The 14,579-nt window shown below is 43.3% G+C and overlaps 1 protein-coding gene across 2 annotated transcripts in view; it reads left to right on the forward strand.

The window, feature by feature from the left end:
• The first annotated feature begins 2,770 nt into the window (after positions 1 to 2,770).
• LOC120958056 (paired box protein 6 homolog) overlaps positions 2,771 to 14,579 on the forward strand; it is a 51,341-nt gene continuing 39,532 nt past the window's right edge. Inside the window, exons 1-2 of one of the 2 annotated variants that reach the window (XM_040380603.2) lie at positions 2,771 to 3,189; positions 4,454 to 4,795. In XM_040380603.2, the coding sequence (XP_040236537.2) occupies positions 4,657 to 4,795 (139 nt within the window). In that variant the 5' untranslated portion in view covers positions 2,771 to 3,189; positions 4,454 to 4,656. The remainder of the gene's footprint in view (positions 3,190 to 4,453; positions 4,796 to 14,579) is intronic. The other variant, XM_040380605.2, reaches the window with a different exon arrangement.

Here is a 14,579-nt window from a genome sequence, read left to right on the forward strand (position 1 = left end):
TCACAAACGGGGCTGTGTTTGTGTAGGTGGGTTTAAGTTTTCATTACGCGACGATCAACGCATTAAGGTGCAGGGATGGCCGAAGGAAGGGCATTAGCCAGGAAGGACAAGCAGATGCTACACAAGACATTTATATCGGTGCGCCTCGATCGAGTAGAGCTGCAGCGAGCAAGGCGTACTTGTGGTTTTCTGTTTAAAGTGATCCATTAAGTGTGGCGCTGAGATGGTGAATTTGAGAAATGACTTGGGGAATTTTTGTTCGTTTATATATTTTTGCTAAACTTTTCAATAATTTTCTAATGTGTTCGTTTTAATAACCAAATAAACCGTAATGAGTACAATACAAAAACATATTTATGTTCCATATAATCCTCGTATTCTTATGATCTAGTTTAAAGGTTGGTCAAATATACCTTTCAGAAACCTAAAGTCCTTTATAATCCTAACACTAGTTTCTCAAATTAATAATGATTTGAGGTTTAATGCATATAAATTATAAGCTACAAGGCTATAAGTGCAAGCAATTCCAAACAAAATTGGCGATACCAGCTATGACATTTAATCGCAAACTCTCTCTCCGAATTTTTCGTTAATTTATTCTGTATGCACTCTACAGAATTTATTAAATTTGTAATCAAAACTCCGAAAAAAACGCGTTCATATTCTGGTTTAAGGATTATCTTAAGCAAACATATGTTATGTGAATTTCTTTGATTTATTCCATTTTTTGTCGCTTATCAATTATCAATGCTTTCTTCAGCAGAATTATCGAGTGATTGCTTTCAGTGCGAAACATCGTAATTAAGTTATGGTGACTATTTTATACCACGAATGTCATTATTTTTCAAATCTCCAAGACAACTTTTTTGAGATTCTAATAAAATCGATCCAAATTTGAACTATTGAAATATTAATATTATTAATGAAAAAAATGGGAAAAAATGTTAATGATGTTGGTTTTCATTTTACCTCATATGTTTTGGTCAACCAACAGTTTGAAGTAAATATTTTTTACTGATTCCCAGCTGAACGCCTTGGTCACTTTTAGTGCAACCTGCACGGTTGCTTCACACTGCACAACGGTACCTCAGCGGTAAAGGTGAAGATGAGCCGCCCAGCCCAGTGCTCAGGCCCCATTTTCATGGCGGTGTGATTTTCTGCTCAAAGATGATAGTGTTGATAGGGCACTCACCGCTCACTTCCGCTCACAGCTCCAACTCTCCCGAAACAACCTCTCCCCACGATTCTCCCGCAGAACCAGAAAACACATCTCCCTTGTTCCACACGTCGGTGTGCTGCAGCTGTGCTGGCTGTGAAGATGTGAAAGGCGACGGAGACAACACGACCGGATCCCGCGCCTCAGTCACGGTCGAGATCGAGGATGCGAGCGGCATCGACCACAACGGCGACTGTGTGCTTCTGTTTGCCCAGACTGTGTGGACATGGGCAAAGGAGCGCGGCGCTGTGCGTAGGCGTAAGACGAGCCGCCAGTGTCCGTGGGGCACTCCCCGCACCGGGGGCCGGTGGAAATCGTGGCGGACGCAACAGAGGCAGGGGAGAAGGAGAAGAAACAAAACCGGGGAAACAAGGCGGGTCGCGTCGCACGGAAACGGAAAGAGCGAAGAATGAAGCATAATAATTCATAATATAAGTGTAAGTAGCAATAAATGAGCGAGCGTTATATATTAATCGATGGCAGGTTTTGTGGCTTTGGCTATGGATTGTGGTGCGAGGAGGGGCAGGAGGGGGGGGTAGCGACAAGGGGTGGGCAGGTGGTGGAGATTCTTTCCGTCTCCGTGTGTGTGTGTATGGATTGGGTTGGTAATGTACGCTTCAACTCATCTGCATGTGAAGAGGAATCGTTCCAATGAGTAATGAGCGAAACGGGGCACAGACAATGACCTGGACTGTGTCTGTACGAGATCGAACCTTGCGACGATGTGTGATTTGTGTAGTAAAGTAGTTTGTCCACTTTTTAGATTTACATTTGGCTTTAGATTGAGACCAACAGGCATTAATTCAGCAACTAAAGAAGCAAATTTTAAAATGTATAATTAATGTATCTGGCAAATAGTGCACTTGAGCATTATTGCCATCCCTTTTATTATATTATCTTTCATATTTAAATTTTTGTTTTAAAGTGGATTGGAGTGGAGAAGCCTCTCATCTTTGTATGAATTTATAAAGAATTAAACAATCTAATATTAAAATAAAAATACATTCCTAAGCACTAGAAGCAAATAAAACTTATTAATAATCAATTATTTCCACGAAAACCCCTTTTTAAAATGCAAGCAATATGTATCTACTAACATCCCGTCGGCAAACACCCAGCCCCGGTCAACGAAACGCACGAAAGCTTCACCGCGCTACTTTATCATCGCTTCACTGCTCTCGTTCGCGCACCCGCTAACCGCTGCATCTCTTTTACGCGCGAGCGTGCGCGCACACACATCCAAGGCGTACACTTTTACGCGCACCTTCGCGGCAGCGGGAGCCAGAAAAAAGAAACAAAACCCGACCCCGCCACACCGTAATCCATCCGTCGACGGGGTGAAAACGAGTGGGGCGGGGAGCGCGCAAAGACCATTCCAGCGAGCGGGGTTTGCATTCGGCGCTCGAATGCTCCAATCACAAGCGCTCCCGTGCACGCTTTATGGCCACACGTGGTCACCTACCGGTGCGCTCTTTTACGCCCATGTCCGCTGCTCGATGACTCCGTCCTACTCGCTACGAGCTTTGCTGCTTTGGTGCTGCTGCTACTGCTGCTGCTGCTGCTGGTACTGTGGCGGTTTGCTGTTTCCTCCATTTTCTGCTCCTACGCACACACGACGCAAGGGGAGAGAGTTCGACCAACCACCGCCGAACGATGCCGAAGCAGGTTTGGCCGGCCGTGCTCACCGCGTGCCTGAGTTTGCTCAAACCTTTGGTGCTGCTCGTTTCCTGCTTAGCTTCAGCGTTCGCTTTCAGTCACTGCTCGATACCTGTGCCGTCCGCATCCCGCTGCACGCGCGTTGGTGTGTTGCTTTGTTTGTTTTGTTGTTCGTGCTGCTCCCTGCTGGTGGTATCGCGCGCGGTACGTTCGTGCGCTTGCTCCCGCTTGTGTTGTGTGCAGTGATGCAGTGGAAAGATCGTACGATGATCGATTAAACCGAACGAGGTGCGTTGTTATATGCCGTGAGTTTTTCGGTAATTTGCAGCCGGTTGCAGTGCTGTTTATATGGGAAAATATTTGAGTGCATGCATGGTGAACTTCTTGGACTGTGACACAAACGTGTGAAACAGCAGTGTAATCGCAAAACCAAAGCCTCATTTCAAATGTCTGCCTGACAACCAAGTGAAACCATCAAAGCAAACAGTGTTTAGAAAACAAAACCCATAAAAAACACCTTTGGTCAGAGTGTCAGTGTCAAGAGAGCGACGATAGAAACACCCATTTTGTCTCCTAGTGACAGTGACACTTCGTGCAGGCCCCTCTCCATTCCCGAAACCAGTTCTCGCTAACTGTGCATAAAACCACTTTTGAAGAAAAAAAAAAACATTGATGATCGGTGTAACTGTCGCTTGGAAGGTGTCGTCACTAAGTGAATCTGCTTACCGTCGGTTCGAGCCCTAGCGTTACGGAAGCTAAAAACACAAAAACTAGGAGACCCTGTTAGCAACCTTCATTAACCCAGTTGCCAACGAGCATTCCAGAGCACCTCTAAGACAGGGGTGCTATCCACACACACACACGCATACACACACACGTACAATCATACAGCCTGGTCCATTAGCAGTGAAGTGTTCAGCATCTCGCGCACCCTTGTATGTTGATGATGGTGGTCCCGTTTCGTTTGGTGCATCGTTCGAGTGCGGTGCGAAAGTTTAATTAATTAATTAATTATTTCTGATTCGCTACAAAATAAAACGAGCAGGACGGGTCCAGCCTCTCAAGCCGGAGGGGCATGTTTCCCTAGTGGCCGACACCTTATGCGATCGTAGAGTCGGTTGTCCCAAGGGACCCGCTGAAGGTTGCAATGCCCTTTTGACCAATTATGTACAACGTCCCATAACGCAAACGATCCAGAATTGGTGCAAATGACACTTAGCCGTTGTTGTATGTATGTGTGTGCATGTATGTGTGTGTGTGTGTGTGTGTGTGTGGGGTGTGTTTCTATTTTGCTATTTCTGTCAGGTCCTATCAGCTTGGTTTGCTCTGCAAGGTGTTTTTCAGAAAAGAAGAAAAAAAAACGAACCGAAGACTTGTTTGTGTTTATTAAAACGAATTTGATAGGAAAAAATGAATACATGTAAACGAAAAGCGTGGCATGTTAGTGTCACCATGTCAATCTTGCCAATGAGTGTGACTGTGTTTTGATAAAGAGTTCAATCGAGTTGGAAAAAAAGTGAAAATAAAATCGAAAATCCAATTGTATTTTTGCTTCTAATTCCCATTTCCCTATCCCTTTAGATTGAGTGCAAAACAAAAAAAAATAATTAAAAGCTCACCATGAATTGAAAAGTGAACGAATCAGTGAGTGACGCATACAAAACTGCCCCAAACTAGACGTGCGGTTGTCTAAAAGAAGAGAAGAAAAAGAAGCAGAAAAAAACAATTTGCAATTCGTTGCACTCGTCGGCGGTGCCAATCTAGTGCAATTCGCCCGTAGTATAATGTTGATTGGATCTGCGATCGGTAGTGAGTTCGCCCAATTACCGAGTGCCCCGTGGAGCATGGAACCTCCGAGAGCTCCACTGCCCGGTCAAGGATCGCTTCCACCTCCGCCCCCGACGCTGCAGCTCTCGCCGACCGGTAAGTGGAGTTTTGCCGACGGCTTTTTCGGAATCGCCCGAGGCGCTATCGTTTTCTTTTCTTTTTAAGGGCGCTACCGTTTTCTAACGCCAACTCGTGGGGTTTGAGCGGGAAAGGGGGGGACAAGAAGAAGAAGAAGAAGGAAGGAAAGGGGGAAAAAGGCAAACAAACGGACCACCGTTTCTGGCGGTTGTTACCATATCCTCGAGAGGAAAGCGCATTGTAAAGCGGAAAGATTATTTAAAAAGCAGCAAAAGTTGCCTTGGAGGACGACGTGCTGGAACCATGCGGTATGCTCATGTACAATGCAACATATGCAGCAGACAACCACACACACACACACACACACACACACACACACACACACACACACACATCCCGTGTATACATGCACCACAAATACTTGGCTCGTTCGTGGCCGGACTGACTAAAACGTCCCGGGCAGAAAGGGAATGTTTCGAAAGCGCAGAAAAATTAGCCGATCGTTTCAGCGGAAACATGGCATAGGAATGGATGCGTGTTGTATTCCCACTGCGCCCACTGCCGCGTCCCGTTTGGAACCGTCTGCCCGTCCTTTTTTGATGGGGACCCAGCCTGTGGGGAGGATGATGTGCATTCAACATAAAAAAAGCACACAAAAAGGAAATGATGAATGCAGTGCGTTGTGTGTTGCTTTTCCTTGTTGCCTCAAAATGATGATCAATTGTGTTCAATTGTGTTCAAGGTACTTGTCATCTTTCGTGTTTCGGGAAAGGGGCTCAAACGAACCATGTGGGGAAAGAGGGAAGCAGCAAGTAACAAAAAGTGGTAAAACAGATGAAGAAACACAAAAAACGAGCGATGTTCTGTGGCGATAGGAGAGAAAGCTGAATGAGCATGAAATTAGCACTCATTTGCACTTGGCCGTTTGCTGTTCTTATCGTGCGGATCAGTTGTATGATATGGTATCAAAATTAGTACCTCATAATGAAAACAAGGAAGGGGAATTTGTAATGTTGAAAGTGGTGTAGTGTCAGTACGAAATTTTAAATGGTTCGTTAACTGCTTCATCATTGAGGCGAGTTGTAACATAATTTTAAGTGTTTATTAATTGTTTGAAGAGTTTATCAATTACTTCATTAACATTTCATTGTTTTCTTCTTCGTGCAAAGGCGAATTGCATTTTGTTAAACAGTTTTGTACTATTGCATTGTTAGAATCGAATTCGATAGCTCGTCTCCTTGATAAACAACGTTCCATTTTCTTGTAATTAAATTTAATCTACTTTGTATAAAACGTTACAGTTCTGATTTGGAATTTTAAAAGCAATTTTTTTATATAAAATATAAATAATTTAGTATTATTTAAAAATAAACAAAAGATCAAAGAAATTTAAGTAAACTTTATTGTTCACAAATTTAAAACATGCTTATTTGATTTAGTTCTTATTAGTGTTGGGTTTCATGCCTCTTTCGATGAGATTCATTTCGAATCTCGAATCGACTATTCAAAGATTCTCTAAAGATTCTTGAATCTCCAAGGATTTATGAATCACGAAAGATATATGAATCTAAAAGATTAATAAATCCATTAAAATTGAGAGATGTATGATTTGCAAAATAATTGCCGCAGATGGACCATCTCCCCGTAGCAAAACAAACTGTCCGGCTAAGTATACTTGCCAAGAAGTCTCCAAAGCCAGTATAGGACGGCATGACCATGTAAGTAGTTGCTTCAAAAAGAAGAATAATGAGAAACTCAGGCTCTATGATTTTTTGGAGATGTGTGAATCTCACGAGATTCATGAATCCTTAGAGATATGAATCTTTTGAAATTCATGAATCTTTCGAGATTCGTGAGTCTTTTGAAATTCATCAATCCTTGTTGATTCAAGAATATTTGGAGATTAATGAATCTTTACAACCGGGATTAAGATTAATAGAATCATTTCAAAGATTCATTCAGATTCATGAATCTGACTCAGATTTACCCAACAATAGTTCTTACCACAATTTTCATCATGATATTGTAAGCTTAAATCATAACTCTGAAATAAAAATGTACATAAAATTTAGCACCAATCAACTGAAATTTTGGTCATAAAACATGATTCATGCAGCATTCAACAAGAAACCAAGAACCAACAAGAAACTAAAACCAAAACAAACCTTCAGCAGTCGAAAAGTCAATTTTCACAACTTCCACAAGCAAATCAATCATTTACCACTTGAAATACTACACTCCACACAGCATAAGCATAACCGGCTAAAGTGCAGTGAGAGAAAGAGAGCCGGGAAAAAAAATGAAGAAGCTCAAACTTCCACCACATAAAGATCGATTAAAATTCAGCACGAAATTGATTTCCGGCGCATAGGCGCACAAACAGGGAAAGAAGTGGGGAGCAAATCGCGCGGTTTCGGGAGATGCCTTCGACCACCGGAGCTGTTGACAGCAGCAGCAGCAGCAGGAGCAGCAGGAGCCGTAGCAGCATCTCAACCCCGCAGCGGGAGGTTTCGCATCTTCACGAAAAAAGACAATATTGCTGACATTACGGCTGCAGGCCGAGAAGAAAAAAACACTACAAGCAGTAACGGACAATTGATATTGTGTCAAGCTTTCAGGTGCGTTTCAAGGTGGCAACCAGCAAAACAACTTGTTAACTGCACACATGCTTGGAGATAGATTGCCCGCTTTTTGTGCGGACAGCGAACATTGAGGAAGGTGTTGCCGTTTTTAAAAATAAATAATAAACTAAAATGCAAATCCATCTCCATCGCATTCCAGCCAGTGCAGTCTTTCGTCCAGTTCGCAAGGGGATCAGCTCTCGAGAGCGTTCGCAGCTCGGTTTGCTTTTGCTAGCTTCATCAGGTCGGTGTGCATGTGTGAACGACAAATTGATCATAAATATTGAACCGACCGCGTACGCTTTTCACGCACAGTTTTCCACTTTCTTTTCGCACATTATGAGCGCTTCCCGTGGTGGCAGTTTTCCGGTTGCGCGTGTGAGCCTGTTTTTTTTGTTGTTGTACTGCCATTTCTTGCTCTGCGTTCCACTGGACGGTTGGAATATATTTTTTCGGGAAAGCATTACAAGAAGAGCGTTTTTTTGTGTGTATGTGCTCGCACAGCCGTGGCGTGTCCGCTGTTCCGACTGGGCTCGGTACTGCTTGCGAGATGTACGTTTTAATTCGATGTGAAAACAGGCAGCCCATCCCGGTAGCGCATCATAATGGGTCAGCACCCCCCCCTCGGTGAGCCCGGACATGACATCTTCGCCGCTGTGAACGAATTCCTTCGGCGTCGTCGAACCGTTGCGTTTTGCACATTGGCTGCATCCCCGAGAGCATCGTGAAATTTCTTTTAATTAATTAATATTTATTTATTCGCACAAAGTGCTACCAGTTGCTGGTTGGAGGAGAGTGAGGATCGCCAGTTTCACTGAGGGAAGACTCTCGCAGATCTTCCAAGAGGAAAAAGAAAAGAACTGCCTAAGAAGTTTTATGGATCCGTCCGTCGGATGGTTAAGTGTCACTGCGCGAAAGTGTAATGATTGCACTCGTCGATTGGATGTTATTAGCCCTGTGCTGCGAGCTTTAAATCTTTCGCTTCAGGTTCACATCTGTTGCAGGGATAAAATTTTACGACTTAAAAACATTCAAAAATGAGGTTTCAAATCCTTTGTGGCAGCTATGTGAGGCACTGGCAAGCATGTTTGGATCCATTCAAAAACACCAAACGATCGGGTGGGGAAAAATGACAATTTACTGCAAATGTTATTCCAACTCACCGCTATGCCCATCCACCCGATTGCATTTCGTCGTTGGCAATTTTAAAATTCACAGCATCGCTCATAACTACCCAGCCGTGTTTGCACTTTCCGCCACCCAGCAGCCACAATGGGCTCAGAGGGAAGTGTTAATGTCCTAACGACAGTTGTCACTGCAGCGAGGCAGCATCGTGCCAGCAGCAGCACCACCACCATCACCACCAGCATCCAGTGTAATTGAATTTCACGTCACTTATGCGCCCGCTGAATGCATTTCATCCAATTTCTCTCCCCTCCCTCCCTCGCCAGCCCCCGGGGTTTTCCCCCCAAGGGATCGCCAATCAAACTTTGGAACAATGGAACAGTTCCGCTCGCTCGCTCCCTTGCGCTGACAAGTTGTGAAAAATTTTAATTTCAAATTAATTTTAATTTTTCCTGCATTCCGTTTTCCGTTCGTCCCCGCGGCAGTGGCGAAGCAGTCCGTGGGCACACAAAATAAGAAATTGTCCACAAAAATTGCAAAAACCCCCTGCTTAAGCAAGCGCGGAGTGAGAAAATTGTCGACCAAAGGGCGAGATCCCGAAAAACCGGGTTAATGAATTTTGAAACGTGTCACCCCGGGTCCCCGGTATGACCCATCGGGAAGCTGCAGAGCACTGCCGGCGCTGAGTGGCGGTTCAATGGGACACCAACTGGACACGTTTGGTCGCAAAATTTGTGCGACTGTGCGAGCGAGTTTTGATTGAAGGGAGCGAAGTGAAGATGGCACGAAATGAGTGTAAGCAACAACAAAAAAAGGCAAAGACGACACCACATTCCAACGGTCACAACGGGGCTAGAAGTTGCGCCGTGCCGAGTTCCTAAACCACTGTCGGAATGTTGCTGGGACGTTTTGGTGAGCATTATGTGTGCCGTTAAATGACTGCCGGACTCCTTGCCCTGACTCCTGCAGACACGGACATGGGCATGATTTATGACAGCTTTGACGTATTTGGACGTTTGGCCCAAAACCAGCCCAAAAGGGTGCTCGGAAGCGTTGTACTCCCTCCCGATATGGTACATTTTTACGGGTTTTTTGTTGTTGTGGGATGCCTCCGAGCGCTGTGCAACAAACTTGGCACATTGAATACATTTTGAATGATTAAGAATGTAAAAAAGAGCACCAAAATGGGTTTACTAACTTAAATTCGATTTCAAATTGTTCGCTATTTGTTGTCTTATGATGCATCTCTTGTATTTGTTTACCTTGCTAAGTGAAAGGAATGTGTGTGTGTCAAGTTATTATCATGAAAAATATCCTTATTGAAGATGAATTCTATGAAATGGCTGTAGTCGACATAGTTTCTAATGACCTGTTTATGCATTTCAAACATCTTAAATGTGGAAATTCCAACATATTGCAAAAACTTAATTTTATCGTCCTCTTTATTGCATCACAAGACACAATCTTACTTATCAATAGTGCTAATTACTAATTGTTTGATTAGCTGCCACACTCTTTCGTCCCTCTTTCGTCCCCTTTTTGGAGCTTCCTTATTCTTTCCTTAGTTATTGAGATTCAGTATTGAGCTGTTAAATCGAATCGAACGCCTGAGACATTACATCCTATTAATTATTTTAAAAAAATCTGGAGCATTGATATCCACTAAGAAAATGTTGGAAAAAGCAAAAAGTGTAGCCAAGGAAATATGATAGGAACCAGAAAGAGATTTGAAAACTGAGAAAACAAAGAAACAAATGATCTTACTGGTTCTTCATGGTCATTAAAATTCAAAAAAGTAACCACTTCAGCAGTGGTCGAAAAATAAACTTGTTCAGAAATTACCAAAAGAATTCGAGGTATCAATGTCAAAGCTTTTTTTTGTAATTTTCAAATTTTGTTTTTCAATATTATCAAATTACAAGCAAAAACTTCTTTACTTAAAATATTGAGTGATTGATCAGGAAGGTTCTACTTCTATGTGGCGTAACGTCCGCGTAGCATCCGCCGTAATCAGGAGGGATATACACGCTAAAATACGGTACATCTGCATCAGATAATAGTTTAAGTATCACTGAAAATTTTAGAAGAAAAGACTTTTACCTGAATAACTTAAACTGTAACCCAGCACATTGTATAACCAAAAGAGCAACAAGCATAGAATAGATGATTTGAACTAAACGATAACTTTTTGTAGTATTTTTTAATACACGTAAAACAATATGTGAAGAATGTCGAACATTATAGTCCAGAGGATCGTACCAAATCTTCAGCATATTCTACTCAAAACAAAGTCATAATTCGCCACGCCAATACACGAGCAATCAAAACAGTGTACAAATAAGCTCCTCCTTAAACCAATGCCCTGGTTGGTTTCAAAACAAGTAATTGGAACTAAATTAGAAATGAACCATCAGAGGCATCACTTGCTGCGTTCCACTGTCTGTTGACGTTCCCATGGCACCACTATGGAGTTATTAATGTTCCTCCGTAAACGCTGCTACACCGATACGTCAATACATGCGTTTATTGGCGTCATGAAATTCCGTTGATTAGCGGTGCTGGGTAATTAAAGGCAAACACGGTGCATTCCCACCCCGAGACCGTTCGTTAAAACCACTCGTCCGACTGCTTGCGAGCACTTTGCACATCGGAGTTTCAACCCGTGCCTTTCAAACCGTGGATCCATTTCCTCGCCGCCCGCTGGCTCATAAGTACACACGACTTTGAATTCCGACAGGAAATGTTAAGCATTTTCAACGCTCCGGAAAGTCGCACAAACTTACCCCGAGCGGGTGCCCCTCGGCCCACCAGCGCAGATGATTGATTCTAGACACCTCTCCCCTCCCCCTCTCAGGGCGTTGGCGGGAACTGTGCCACAACGAAAACCGTACCTTACCGGTGGCCATTACACCGAAACCGACAAATTAATTACAGCGCTTCTCATTTGGCCCCGGAAAAAGGGACGCACACACACACATTTTCCACGTGAACACACACTCTCAAACATTCCTCCCTTCAGGGGGGGAATAGGAAAAGCGGCTCACGACTCACGGGGTGGATGTAATTTTCTCCCTTCCCCCACCACGATGGAGCGTGGAGCGAAATGGAGGGTCGGGGATAATTACCATCGATCCGACAATACTGTTCCACAAAACGGCGTCCCCGTGCGGCGTTGCGTGCCGGTATCATCGAATCGGCAAACAAAATGGCGTTCATCGCCATGCTTCCGCGCGCGCAATTATGAATCGACCCAAGCGACCACCCCGTGCCGGCTGTTCCCTAGTCAGAGGAATGGTCGTTGTGTTATTATTTCTTTTTTTTTTTTCTATATTTTCTTTGGCTCAAATTAAAACCGTGCCTAGCGCGACGCGAGTCGAAACTAGTCATGAAATGCTGCGGGGGACGTCCACGCACACACGGGATAGTTTCTTCGACGCCGCGCTTCTCCGGGGGGCCATTTTCTCTTTATTCATCGCGTGGTATCGATTTCGTAAAACTGGAGCATGACCGATTACGTGCCTGACGCGAGAATCGTGAGTCCTGGGGGATGATTCAGGCATGTGGCCTTATTTTACAGCACCTCAAAGCTCTCCTCTGTTCCATTCCGTACGACCTTAACTTATCAACAAAGTTGCAAGGTGGAATGGAAGCGCTTGCGAAATGACACCTTGGTGGTGATTACATTCCAAAAAATTATACATATCTACACACACCCTTCCTCCACAACCAGGGACACGCATCGCCCGTTCGCCCGCGTATTAAAATCACACCCTGCAAGCTAACTGGAAGGGCGCACAGGCCGAACCAAAATGGTAATTGTGGTGTACTGCCAGTGTCGGTGTGGTGGTAACGCGATATCCGGGGCTGGAAGGCTTTCCCACTCTCGAAGCCGCTCCGAGGGGAAGGAAGCGTTAACGGTAACGCCCGAGAACGCCCTCCGGGAGAACCATTTGCCGGGGTGATCAATTTCATTGCCCCGTACATGCGCGAGCCAGTACTGCAGCTCGTTTTTTTTTTGTACCTTCCTCGTCTTCGATTGAGCCACCTTAATCAGATTATCGCGAGCCTGGATTCCCTCGCAGGTCGGAAAGGTGTTGCAGATTGAGCGGTGTGGATTGGTTTTGGGATTTTCACAGCCCACGATTAACGTACTCGTCGTACACCACCAGTGTCCAAGGATATTGAATTACCTACTACCTTCACAATTCGTAGTGCGTTTTCCCCCTGGTCGCCTGTCGGGTTAGTGAAGCATCTAGGCTCGGTACGCAAACGGCAGCAGCGCTAATTAATGAGCGCTTAATCCAATATAAGCAGAACTATCGAAGGGGCACGCAAATTAGCTTTCGTTATGTGAGGATACAAAGCTTTAGCGATTTTCGAGCGACTATTGATCAATGACCTAAATTAGTAATAAGGGATTTTTATGGTATTTGAGCACATTAATACATCGAACAAGAAAACTTAACCTTTACCAAATGTACCTACCCGTTTTGTGGCCCATGAATTTGGTTTACTTTTTATTTCGCATTTGCTAAAGTGGTTTATGATGAAATGAGTTTAGGACAAATACATTTGGGCTCAAATGATGTATTGGTTTTTAGTGATGTAACAAAATCCTTAATTAAAAAATATTATTTTTATTATTATTTGCCATTTGATAACAAAAAATGGGTCCGTCAATTTGTGGCTTTACCCGTTAAAAAGAAACTTTAATTTAATTTCGCTCAGCGACACATGACAGAGTAACAGGGACATAAATAAACGCATTGCTTTACTTTAACATCTTATTCTACAAAGCGTAACCGATCTCTGTACACGTTGATGGGCTCATAGAAGTCAAAGTACTGGTAAAGCTCATTGAATGTGCGTAACATAGCCATGATCGGATCATTTGCTCCATATTGTGGAACTGTGCAAGTGAAGAAACGCCTATGTCGTGTTGTCGTGGGTCTCGGAATACTGACATTGAATTGTTCCAATATAACTGGTGCATACAATATTGCCGCGAAGCACTCCAGCTACAAACAGCGCTTGAGCATTTCTTCGTCTTCTAGTTAGCGTTTCTAATCCCAGAAGCAGGCAGCGTGAACGATAGGGCGGTAACATATTGGGATCGCTCCATGGGAGCCGTAGAATTGCGAAACGAGTGAATTTGCTTTGTACTGACTCTATCCTATTTTTCAAAATTTCTGCTTAAAGAGATGCTACAACACTGTATTCGAATGTTGGCCGGACAAGGGCACTATGCAACGATTGAATACATATAGGATCATCAAAGTCTCTAGTAATCTTGAATATTTATCCTAGTGCCCTGTTTGCACGTCGAATCATCCCGTCATACAACTGTCTGAAACAAATGTTGTCGTCCAGAATTATTCCTTGATTGCTTATCTCACTTTTGCGCTGCAGAATTTGTCCGCCTATAGAAAAATTGCGTTTAACTGGTACGCGGGACCGAGTGAACGAAATAATAATACATTTTTCTACTCAAAGATTTTAATTTGTTACGGTAACACTACACATTTAACGACTAATGATTTATTTTCACAAAATTGTATCTATAATATGGCTTACCATGCATTTGCTGAACAATCTTATGCACGATAGTGTTTTATAAAAATGAACAAAAATTAATGAATATAAATCGTTAATTCACTCTGGCCAGTAAAAAATGACATTAATTAATGTTATATCACCACGTTAAAGAGCTGTTGTTTGCGTAAGAAAAAACAGGCTTGCACATCATTCTCGAAAATACATACAGTGAACCCTCTCTTATTTGAGAGGCGATGGGACTGTCGAATAAGAGGGGTTTTCAAATTACAGAGGTTGAAAGTGAATGAAAGGTCTATACAAACAAGAAAGAGACAGAACATTTAGTATGCAGCCTTAACTGTTGCTATAGGAAACTGCGAACAGAATCGCTAATTTGAGCATACATCTTTCAATAACCATGGCAACACCATACACAAATAAGAGGGACACAGATTTCAGAGGTTTTCCAAATTAGAGGAACAAAAATGTACTGGAAATCAAGGGACTGTGCAAAATGTTCA

The sequence above is a fragment of the Anopheles coluzzii genome, chromosome 3 (assembly GCF_943734685.1).
Source record: "Anopheles coluzzii chromosome 3, AcolN3, whole genome shotgun sequence".
Taxonomy (NCBI): Eukaryota; Metazoa; Arthropoda; class Insecta; order Diptera; family Culicidae; genus Anopheles; species Anopheles coluzzii.